At 34.4% G+C, this 12,686-nt stretch overlaps 1 protein-coding gene across 1 annotated transcript; it reads right to left on the bottom strand.

Moving 5' to 3' along the window:
• Positions 1-3,248: 3,248 nt before the first annotated feature.
• Positions 3,249-4,211, bottom strand: LOC149943823 (TD and POZ domain-containing protein 2-like). Its single transcript, XM_090176221.1, has one exon. The coding sequence runs from the start codon at positions 4,209-4,211 to the stop codon at positions 3,249-3,251; it is 963 nt and encodes a 320-aa protein (XP_090032347.1).
• Between the last annotated feature and the right edge of the window lie 8,475 nt (positions 4,212-12,686).

Raw genomic sequence — 12,686 nt, 5'->3', positions numbered from 1 at the left:
TATCGTGTGATCGTGACTTTAGACGACTGTGTGACTAAAATGGATAAATCAGTCTTTGTTCTGTTGTGGTGTGACTGTTTATTTCCTATCAGCGAGTGTTCAACGAAACGGTTAATCATATATATTCTGATTTCTTAAATATTTATTTTATCTTATGTTATGTTTTATTGTATTATTGCTCATAGAATATTGAACAATAATTAATTCGACATACGATAATTCAACGAATAATAAGTTGCGAGTAGAGGTGAAAAAGTTTCGCGAGAAAACTCTATTGATAGTGAGCCCGGACTAGCGACAAATAGACTATACTAAGTTTTGTCCACTTTTGACCGCTGATACTGGACCAACTATAGGAGCCAGGGAAAAATGGCAACGGACAATTTTGCTCCTTTTATCAAGCTTAAAATGTTTCAATTTGAAAAAAATATGTTGAAAGCCAAATCTCATAGAAGAAGTGCGATGTTTTTTTTATAATCACCCTATACACATTAACTTAATAATCGCATCAACGACGTCATTTCACAAATGTTCAGGAGGGGCCAGAACTTAAATGTCCGTAGGGCTGGGAAAAAAGGTTTTTTAAATAGAAAAAACGCGTCAAATTTAATTTTTTTTGCATTTTTAATAGGCCTAGCTATAAAATAAGCTACATGTACGTTTGCGGATTCTTACGTAGCTCATTCGTCACGAAATACGTAGAAGTTCAGTTCATCCTATACTTAAAACAGGGTGCCTCGTCGAATTTACACTTATGTTCCGGGCTTTTTGAAGTGAAACATCATCCGTGACGGTACATTAACTTGATACGCGTAATAAAACATTCTAAGACAAATTTTACTAAAATGTGGCATAACTCTCCAACCGTTACGGTTAGAAGGGTATATGATACCTCAAACTATAGATAATAACCGCTTCTTGATAGCCTAATATTAAATTGTGTGAGCTTTATTAGCGGCCATATTAGTGATTTTGGCATTCTTCTACTGAAGTCTTCACTCGATGGAGTTGCATTAACAACGTTTAGGGAAAAGAGGCGGGCGCAGCCTTTTCAGTCAGGACGAAGAACCATATGATTTTGAGCCCCTTATCCTGGCACCCCCTATACTACAACAATTTGCCTTTTCTTAAAATGGTGTTATCATGATTTACTTTGAAAAGTAAATACTATTTTATATTTAACGTAACTAGTTTTATTAATTACAGATGTGAAGTGTGAGTTTCTTGCAATATTATTTATGTAAACAATTATTTAACATTTTTTTACCCGTACTACTATACTATACGTTAACGTTTTAGGAATGTGAAAAAACAATTAACGGCATTTTCATCCAACCGAAGTAATCGAGATGCCTAGAGTAAATATAAAACGAGCAACATAACCAGTCTGCCAGAATGGTTTTTAATTCTCATTAAGCGATTTTTCCCATCTTTTTCATTTTTGAAGCCGTACTTTCCTAAAATTTTGCCCCCTCAGTCAATTTCAGGTCGGGCACTGGCTCACCCTTACGCATGCGCAGGTTTTTACCTTTATTAAGAAAAAATTTATTATACCATCAATGGTCTTATTCAAGTCGTTTAAGGCTCTCGAACTAAACACAAAAATGTATAGATATAGTTTAAATAAAGACTGATTTATAAAATATGTTCATAAATTAGTTTGAAAACAACACTTCGTTGGTCTAGTAATAAACCATCCTGGCATTTAATGACTGGGAAATGGTTTTAAGTGAAACCTCTATATTTTGAAGTGAGCCATTAATGGTCTTTCGTGGCTTTATTTATGGTGTATTTTTAAACATTATAAGAGGCTTTAATTAGTCCCTTTCTACAAATGTTTTGCATTTAAACGTTTCATTACCGACAAAGGTCTGATTTAAAACGTATTAGGGTTTCGATTTTGGACCAAAATTTTAAAACCCTATTTGGTCTTCAATCAAACCTCTGTTTTTAACAGTGTATAGTTTTCAGAAATAGGGCTGCAAAGATTCAAAATATGTTTATATAATTTTGATCTGAGCTGAGGGAAGTCCTAAATTTAATTTAATGAAAAGCTGTCGATGATAATAATAATCAGGTAGGCCCTAGTCATTTAGAGGTTTAACGCCTAGCACCGGTTTTTGAAAACTTAATAATAATAGTAATAATAATCAGCTAGGCTAATACCCAAGGCACCACCTTAGGCCTAAGTCATCATGCGACTTTTGAAGCCATTAGTTCAAGTGGCCGGGTTACAATGCGTAGGAGGGTGGTGACAAGCCCTGCATGCCACGCGTTCGAGCCAACAGCTCCCTACACTAACTATTACCGTTAACCTCAACAAGTTTTGTTAACCTGGCCAACAGTATACTTCGTTTAAATTAACTTGATTGTATGTCTTTTATGAATGCCCGCAAAATTTCACTCAAATTAATTAAAACCAAATTACCTTAATTAAGTTCGAAAGATTTCATTAGAGTCAATGAATCAGGCAAATTAAAATATGTTTTTGAAATTAATTCATTCTGGGACTCAAAGAATGCAGTTCAACTATTACAAAACGACTGCAGCAACACCAAGTTTGTATGAAATGAACTAAATGTTTTCCGTTATTTACTGATCCTCCGAATTAACACGAATTTTCTGGTTTCACATAGTAATTTATCAACACCGCGTGTTATCTATAGATTTCTAACCCCATCTAGTGCCAGAAACCGGTACCAAGAATGTATTTTTTTTCTAAAAGGGAATGACAACATTTAGACGATTTGTAGCGCTTCTCCCAATCAACCTCACGCTGTATCAGTAAGCTACTTTCCACTAAAACACGAAAATGCCATGTATCCCATTGGTTCCCTAAAACTTGGTTGAAGTATATGCTGGGGGCGTTATTCCTTAGACCATGATGTCCATTCGTCAAAACACCGCTATTCTCCCTAACTTTAAATAAATACGTCCTTGCTAGAAATAAACCTACAGAGCTTATTTTCAATATTATCAATCAAATGAAAACGATCCTTCTTGAGTTGAAAGAATATTTAATGAAATAAATAAATTGAATACAGACTTTAATATTATGAAATACAAAACAAGAATATTAAACTATTTTCAACAGTTCCAACTAAATACCATAATCCAGCAGGTTGAGAAATGAGTAGATAGCAAATATGTGGGTTAGTTACCAATGTTATTTAGAAAAAGAAGTCGTTAAGCAATTTAAATATCGTAAAAAAGGCTGTTGAAATATGCGTGTCTTTAAAAAGGATCGCCTATTCCGAAATTGCAATGATGGCGGCGGCTGCTTTCTTGAGCTTTTTCGCGCCATGTTGGACGGCGAATGAAAATAGATCCGTTGAATTTGCCAATTTCACTTGACCGATGAGATGGTCTTCACACACTTCTTGTAGATTATCCATCCGGTACATGTCGGCGATTCGATACATGTTGCTAGTCGATTCCAAGCTCAACGAGAAATCCGTATTTCCTAAGTATATATATTCCAGAAACACTTGCAGTTCCTCCGCGTTCATTTCTTTGGACAAATCCAGGACGTTCTCTCTTTTTTCGGCCATATCACTTTCGAACATGCCTTTGAAATAACTGCAACTCGCTGCTAGTATAGCTTTGTGACATTTGAACTCGCGACCCGATGACTTGAGTACGATGTCAGAGCAATGTCCTTCCTGATACAAAGACCGCAAAAGGTTTATACCAGTCAGGTCATATTGTTTTGGGATGGTCGTTATTTTTAGGGCCACGGTTGGTTTGTTATAGAAGACTTGACCCTCGCACTGTATCGTCAAGTGGCCCTTTGGCAAGTAGATCTCTTTATTATCTTCAATGGTGCTTCTCTTAATAAAACTGGTAAAACCATAACCAGTGGTCAGTTTATCTTGAGGAATATGGAGTGTCAAAGTGTATATTTTAGTACTTTCAGCAACTATTGACAATTCCATCTTAGCTTTGACTATTTCGTTGTTTACCACTTTCTCGGCAAGAGTCACGAACAGTCCAATATTATTTTTATTCATCTCAGAATCACCAAAAGGCTTGACGGTTAGTGTCCATTTTGCGCCGCATCGTTTCGAACACTGCATCATCGGACACGGAAGAGAATTCCCAGGACTGCAAACTTGATCCAGAAAGTTGTCAATTCTCATTAAAATTCTTAAATCATGGGCCTCTTTGCTTATTAGTACATTGTTCCATTCGTCGTCACTACAAACCGCCATCGTCATGTAACAAAAATATCGTTAAAAGGCCCGAAAAAAATGCGTTAGGCTTAGGAGAGAGACCATCACCTGTAGAAATAACCAGTGATAACAACGAATAGATCCGGCCAACCAAACACTGCTTATCTTATCTAAGCTCGTCTACTATTTTTAAATTTAACATATCTACACTTTTTGCGCGATTAAACTAGAACCACTCTTATGTTCCACCCGTACATTTACTAATATTTCAATATACGTTTTGAAACCATGATAACACGTTATGACAACGTTGACGTTATATATTTTAATAAACGTTATTACCTGACTTGTTATTTACGTTGTGTTAACGAGTTTCAAAAATCTATTTTTTGTGTTATTTTGAAACCCCGTAACAACGTCATACATAACGTTTATATTATACCAATAACGTTTTATGAACGCTTACACCAAATATTAACCAAATATCAACGTTATTTTGCTACCTGGGCCCAGGTAGCAAAAATACGTTGAACTAACGTTTTTCTGAAAGTTGATATAACGTCATACATTTTGGTTGTAGCGACGTTGAACATGTCACCCTGGTCAACGGTTATTAAAAACCACTAAACCTTAACATGTTTAAGCATTATTTTATCCGAAAAAGTGGTAAACCGTATGCAGAAAACGGTGTATATATTCAAAAAAATCCTAAGAATAACGTGTTATACAGTATGGGCAACGTTTAATTTTGGAGAATATGACGTTATATTTTGGTAACTAATTGACGCTATCGGCATGCTTTTAAATTATTGAAATGACGTTAGAAGAACAGTGATAATGGCGTTGTGTTATACTGTAACGTTGAATATAAGTTAACAAAAAAGGGGAAAACACTTGTTAATTCACAAAACACGACGTTTTTTTAACTTAATCTACTGCTTATCGGAATAGAAAAAACGCTGAAAAAATGTTATTTCTTAACGTAAATACAACGTCACACTTTTCGGTTGTAGGGACGTTGAACATGTCACCCTGGGCAACGGTTGTGAAAACCACTAAACATATACATGTTTAAGCATTTTTTCCTCAATAATGTGGTAAACGTTATGCAACAAATAGTATACATATCATAAAAAATCGTACGAATACTCTGTTTTACAGTACGGTCAACGTATAATTTTGGAGAATATGACGTAGATAGTCGGTTTAAGTTTGACGTTATATTTTGGTTATTAATCGACGTTATTGGCACTTGTTAAAATCGATGAAATGACTTTAGAAAATCAGTGATAAAGACGGTAAATTCAATTGCGTATGCAACGTTGAATATAAGTTACAAATAAACGTTGACAAAACCTGTTACTTAACAAAAACAGACGTCTGTTTTACTTTATTTAACTGCTAATCAGAGTAGACAAATAAGTGGAATTAAGGTTTGTTCTCAACGTTAATACAACGGTACACGTTTAGTTTTGGTTGTAGGGACCATCATATCATTCTGGACAAGGGCTTTTAAAACGACTAAACCTATATATGTATAAACGTTGTTTGAAACTTAAAATTCGTAAACGTAATCACAAATATATCATAAGAATAACGAGTAAAACGGTAATGAAGACGTTTGATTTTGGATAATATGACGTTGATAGTCTCTTTAATATGACGTTATATTTTGATTACTATCGGAACCTTTATCAACCGTTGAAACTACGCTTGAAAATCAGTAATAACGATGTTATATTCTATTGCTGATGCAACGTTGAATATAAGGTACAATTAGACGATAATAAAACGGTTTAATCTACAATAACCCAATTTGACTGCTGAAATTAATATAATTTTACTATTCACGTGATTACAAAAAAAACTATTTATGCACACATTTTTATTGATCAATAATATATAAATATACACTCATTATTTAGGTCATTTCATTCACAATAGCAGTATATTTTTCTCAACGTCTTTGTTGTTTAAAGTCGTATGGCCATCTGTGGAATGAATTTTTCCGCATTTCTTCTTAATATGTGAAATTCTTGTGGGAGCGTGCTTCAGCCATTCTTTAACGCACTGTTTAATCGTTGACTGTGGCACTTTACTAAAGAAAGCACCTAAATTAAATTAGAATTGTATACATGAAATCAACAAATAAATGCGTAAGTTTCACATCTTGAAACGTACTTATGACCACAGTTAAATGTCTGCGCCAGTGAATCGGTAAAAATTTCAGACATTATTCTTTTCGTGGCATCTCCTACGCTTTTTTCTCCCAATCACCCTAGAAATGAAACCTGAAAAAAATATAGATTTGATTAGGTTAATACTCGCTGTAACCAGGAGTTTAACAACTTTGGACAAGCTGAAGGGGGCAAAGTAACTGAAAACCTGAGATCAGAGGAGGAGGGTGAGAACCCAGTGCCCTTCTTACTTTTAAAGAGTTAAAAACATTGTGCGTATAAAATGTTTACATTGGTTTAACGTGAAAATTTACAAAAATTTAAGATAAACCTTGATGAATGTCAAACATAATTTGATACAAAACATTTCTATATTTAAAACTTTGGGCAAAATACCAACTTATCAGTAAGGTTGAGATTTATAGTTCCGTATAAAGTTTTACATCAGAAACTCGCAAAAAAATTGGAGTGGTCAATTACATTAGTTTCCCTCTCCCTCTGAAATATATAGGAGGAGTATAGCCTACTGTTTCCCTCAATCCAATGCCCCTAGTTAACTTGTAACAACCTTCGTAAGGAACGTACCAGGGTCATTTGATTGTCCTTTTCAGATAAATATTCTTCAACTTCAGCTAATCTACTAGCGGAACCAACTCGTAGAATAAGGTGGTCCACGTATTTTGCGGATTCCTTTCCATCATAATTTTGTTTAACATTCTTGGTTTAATTGATACTTGGGCTTTCAAATTTTCCAGTTCTCGCAAAATTATTATTACAGCTGTAAATAGAAAATTGTTACTCCTTTTTTATATTGAAGTTATGAAATAGTACCATTGTTAATAGTGGACAAGGATACCAAACCCTCAGAGGCTGCTATTCTTTGGACGGGTGAATTAATGCTATTAACCAAACTTTGACTTCCTACCGAAAACAAAATTGGAATGAAAATAAGATAACCTAGAGAAATATTAAAAATTATAATATTGAAGGACGTACTGACCGTTAAGGGAACTACATCTTTCATCTTCTGAAAAAGAAGACATAAATCTTACTACAGTGAAGTAAAGGCACTGCTATTCCACAAGAGTTTGAGGTTGGTAAAAAATAACACTTTTTTAAAACAAGATCGCTTGACCATGCCTTTAGATTAGAGGCGTTGGACACTTTCTCAATTCCAAATTTCTTTGAAGGGCAGGGGTAAGTGTACGCATCTTCAGAAATTATAAAATAATTTCCAATGAGAAATACGTTTTCCCGCTGTTTCACAAATTTTTTAACTATGACTACTTGCAACAATTATCACCAGTAGCGGCGCTAAGGTTTTTTCACGGGTGGGCTAAATATTTTGTGGCCCCTAAGAATTTTGTGGCCCTTACCATTTTAGTTACCCCTTATAATTTGTTGGCAGCTGTGGCTTGCCCTCCAATATGTCTCTTATAGCTTCTACATATTTAAAAATTTGAAAATTTAACTCAAAGTATAAATTGCACTCTTCTCTTTTTTTACTAAACTCGTCAACAACCAACAAAGGATTGTCTCTTAACCTATTAGATAAATCTCTATTTATAGAGAGCAAGGCTAAATTTGTTAATCGATTTTCAGACATTGTTGTTCTTAAAAATGATTCGAGTCTATTAATTGTACTAAAACTACGCTCTGAAATAGTATTAGCAACAGGTATGCATAATACAATTTGGAAATATTTTACGAGATCTGGGAATGCCTGCTCGTATGTCAATAAATATTTATAGCAATCGGAAACATTTTGCAAATTTTGAGGTTTAAGATATTCATTGGTTTCAAGCTGCGTTTGCAAACTTTCTGTGTTTATGTTTTCACCGCTTTTGGTACTAAATAACATTTTAGCAACGTTGACCTGATTTTTCAGAGACTCCATTTCAAAATTAAATCTTTTGTAGTTTTGACAAAACGCAGTAATTTTTTCAACGTTCAAAAACTCGCTCGAATTTGGGTCTGATGCGCAAAGTTCTTCATAAATAGAACAATTTTCTAACAATCTTTTTTCATTTCTAATACGAATCTATCTAAAATTTCAAAATAAGTTGCTTTAAGTTGGTCGCCAATAGTTTTGAACTCCGTTTCCCGACTTCCTATAGTACCCGTTATTATGGTACCTTTTAACCTTTGGTTTTGAATAATTTTTCTTTTCATGGGTACTTTGACGGAACTATTCTTTTCTGGTACTGGAATTGAGGCTGAGAGAGCTAATTGTTTCGCAACATCCCAAATTTGATCGAATCTTTCAGAATTTCGGTCTGTTTCTAACTTTTTTATTGTGGCACCGCAAATTGCTACGGCTTGAGTTATAACTACTTTTGGATTTTGCAAATATTCAGACAACACATTTGTTACGCCTAAAATCTCATCTAATGCTACGACCATTAATAAAATGCTGAAATTTTGAAGCTGGGAATGGTACCCTCTACATTCGGCTGCTTCCTCAGATTTGCCACTTTCAATTAAGTTTACTAAAGCTAAAACAACAGCATTATATCTAGTTCTAAAAAAATGTATACATTTTTTTTTACTGGACCATCTAGTGTCACAACTCTGGGGTAATTTTAATATTACATCGTATTCAAGCTCTTTTTGGGCCTCTTGAAAATACTCACTTCGAAGTGACGAATTACTTTGAAATGTATAAATTGCCTGTAACAAACCAAGTGTTTCACGAATTATTGAAATTATTAAATTTAGGCGATGGGCGTAACAGTGCACATATGGACACATCCCACCCACAGCATCCTTAATCCTAATGTTCACTCCCGACTTACTTCCACTCATTACACTCGCTCCGTCATATGTTTGCGCTACACAGTTTGATATTTTTAACCCATTTGATAAAAGAATATTAATAATCGCGGAAGATAAAGATTCAGCGTCAAATTTATGTAAATCAACAAAAGACAAAAACCTTTCAAGAACCTCTCCCTTAGTGGTGGTAAATCGAACACAAACACTTAGTTGTTCTACACCGCCTATGTCCCTAGTTTCGTCAGCAATTATTGCGTAAAAACCACCCGAATCATTAATATCCTGAATAATCATTCTTTGAACAAGTGCACCACTAGTGTTAATAAGCTCGTTTTGTATTGATCCGTGGGTATATTTTGCTACTTTGGGCATGCTATCTACTTTTTTCTTTAAGTCAGGTGAAGTGCGCTTTAACAATTCTAGGATTTCAATGAAATTTCCACGATTTTGCTGATCCTGTTGAGCGCATGTTAAAACAATTTGCACATGGGCGGATAAAACTTCTCTGTTTCGAATAGTATCTAAACGGTGTTGCTTATTTATCTGTGAAGCTATAGCTCCTCGTTTCTTAGACTGTAAAAAATGTATGTACTTCGTTTCCGCTAATTGGTGGGTCGATTTCTCGGAAGTAAAATGTTCGTGAAATTTCTCATTCATATTTTTCCAATTTTTAAAACCAGTTGTGAAATATGTTTTTTTTACCACTGCTTGGAAAATGACGGCAGCAAAAACAGTATACCATGTCATTTTCTACAGAATATTCCAAAAAGGGATATTTTACATAATAAATACTATTGAAACTTCGTTTTTGACCCCTAATAATCGTTTGGGGAAATGATAAGAGCCTTGGTTGAGGGAGTGAAGAATCCATGTCGATACTAATGTCAGGAATAATTTGAGTTGCATTTAAATCAGATAGAGCAGGAGTTAAATGGTGCACGATACTGCTAATCTCATGGAGTTCTCGGAAATTCCTGAAAGCGACAAATGAAAGTGCAATGTCATTTGAATTGTTTGATTCACTTTCACTAGGAGCTCCTATTAAGATATTATCAATAACTGATTCTTCAATGCCTTTTACAACTTTATCGAAAACATTTTGACTCGTTTGCAACATAGAATGTTTATTTATAACATCGTTCGATTTTTTAGTTGAAAGATTACTTTCAACATGAACCCCTATAGCGTCCTTCAATGAGCTTATTTTATTGTCAGTACTATTTTGTTTTGGTTCGGATTCTAGCGATTTGTTTTCGTTGTGGGAAAGTTGATATTTTAAAGATTCAGTAGTGGTTGGTAAGTCAAGTTTGTTCGCAATTGCATTTAATTGAGTTTGTTCTAAGACTGAAATTGATGTTTTGAAGTACTTATTTAGAGCCCCTTTTTGAGAATTTAAAAATTCTTGACTGGCTTTTCGCTTTTTGCGACTTTGGCTTCCGGACGGAAATTTTCTCCCACTCATTTCTACAATTTTTTTTTAATTTGTCAATACTTAAATAGTTAAATTTACCGGATATAATTATCTAAAATGTATCTCTAAAATCCTTCTAATTCTCGAGGAATATTTATCTTAGTAAATAATAAGACTAAGTTTCTAAGATATTAGAAAAATAACTAATAACAGTAATTTGCCTTGACAAAGGCGGTTTGGAAAATATATATCTACTAATAGTTAGCTAGCCCTGAAAAATGCTTTTTGGAAAAATTAACTATTAATAGTTAATTAGCCTTTAAAGGGTTGTTGAAATAATTTGAAATAAAATCAAACTATCAACTAGTCATTTAGCTAAGTGTTTATATTTTAAACAAGCACATTAGGGCTTCTTTAAACCTCGAGGAGGTAGAAGTCCGCTCTTGCTAAAATATTAGAACAGAAAAGACTAAACTACTTATAATTCGAGAAAGACTTTCAAAATATATATCTACTAATAGTTAGCTAGCCTTGAAAAAGGCTGTTTGGAAAAATTAATTATTAATAGTTAATTAGCCTTTAAAAGGCTGTTGAAATAATTTGAAATAAAATTAAACTATCAACTAGTCATTTAGCTAAGTGTTTATATTTTAAACAAGCGCATTAGGGCTTCTTTAAACCTCGAGGAAGTAGAAGTCCGCTCTGGCCAAAATAATAGAACAGAAAGACTAAAGACTTAAAATTCGAGGAAGACTTTCAAAATAGACCTGACTCGTTCTGGAGCTCAAGACGAAATGGAAAGAAATGTTTTAAAAAAAAAGCAGCTTAGCGGTCGAGCCTGGCATTGACCATATTTCGCAAAAGTGGTGAAATCGAAAAACCGCAGAATTTTCCAGGAAGCGAGAAGAGCAATTTCGTTTTATTGTTGTGGCTATCGTCGTGTTTACTGGACCCCCTTCTGAGTTTGTATCCGAGCGTCGGATTCCGAGCATTGACGTGCATGCCCGCTGGGGTATTTCCCGAGATTCCCTCAAGCCCCTTTCTTTTCTTTCAATTGTTCATTAAACTTTCTCTCCATTTCCGCTCCCTTCGCCTCCCGAATCTATCTGTTTATGGTCTACTATCTTTTTGAGTAAACGAATTGATTTTTAAAGATTTTTCCCCCCGAAAAACTTTACTTGGCAATAAAAACATAAAGAAATTTCAAATATGTGGCCTCTTAAATATAAATAAGTGGCCCTTTTAATATAAATATGTGGCCCTTTTAATATAAATATGTGGCCCTTTTAATATAAATATGTGGCCCTTTTAATATAAATATGTGGCCCTTTTAATATAAATATGTGGCCCCTCTCAGAAATGCAGGGGGGCTAAAGCCCACTTCAGCCCACCCTTAGCGCCGCTACTGGTTATGTTAAGTTGGATTGGGTTAGATCAGATTAGGTCAGGTCAGGTTACGTTAGGATAGAATTCAGTCTATTTTGTTGATTTGGGTACATTGTTTGAAGTAGTTACAACAGTGAGTTAGACGTACTAAAACAATGCACAATTGAATTTAACACTATTTACAGAACACGTTTACCAGTTAAATATAATACGAAGCAAATTTTAATTAAAGAAATATCTACAAAGGGTATTTGTATTTTTCTCGCTTACGAAATAATTGCCGCATCTTTAACGCTCATTTTATTTCAACACTCGCCTTTGATGAAGATACCGTAGAATAGCTATATTCGACATCTGGTAGTGGACGACTCATAGACTTCCTGTTGACGTTGTGACACATACCGCATGAAAAAGACCAATACCACTGAATTTCCAATATCATATAATGACTCGCACACCCAGGAAATCAATGACTGCATTAGGAATCGTAGATGTCCAAATATCCACACCAATAAAAAATGTATTAACAAGAAGCGAAAAACTTACTATTCACAAAGCACAGAAAGCCACTTGACTAAACGACAGCTCGTATATCAATAGATGATCGTAGACGGAATAGTTAGGGCACTTTATAAATAAAAACAAACGAACCCAATTGATGAACTGCATTAAACATCTCAATCCGTCGAGAAAACGTTTAAAATAAATTACGAAGTAATGATGACCCAGTTAAAAACCAGACTAACATAAGTGTAAGAACACGAT

This window comes from Leiobunum rupestre, chromosome 5 (assembly GCF_980474605.1).
Source record: "Leiobunum rupestre chromosome 5, qqLeiRupe1.1.hap1, whole genome shotgun sequence".
Taxonomy (NCBI): domain Eukaryota; kingdom Metazoa; phylum Arthropoda; class Arachnida; order Opiliones; family Sclerosomatidae; genus Leiobunum; species Leiobunum rupestre.
This window is presented reverse-complemented; position numbering and strand designations above follow the sequence as displayed.

Bases quoted from the DNA above. Each gene is read 5' to 3' on its own strand.
- LOC149943823 (XM_090176221.1), bottom strand. From the start codon at position 4,211: ATGGCGGTTTGTAGTGACGACGAATGGAACAATGTACTAATAAGCAAA.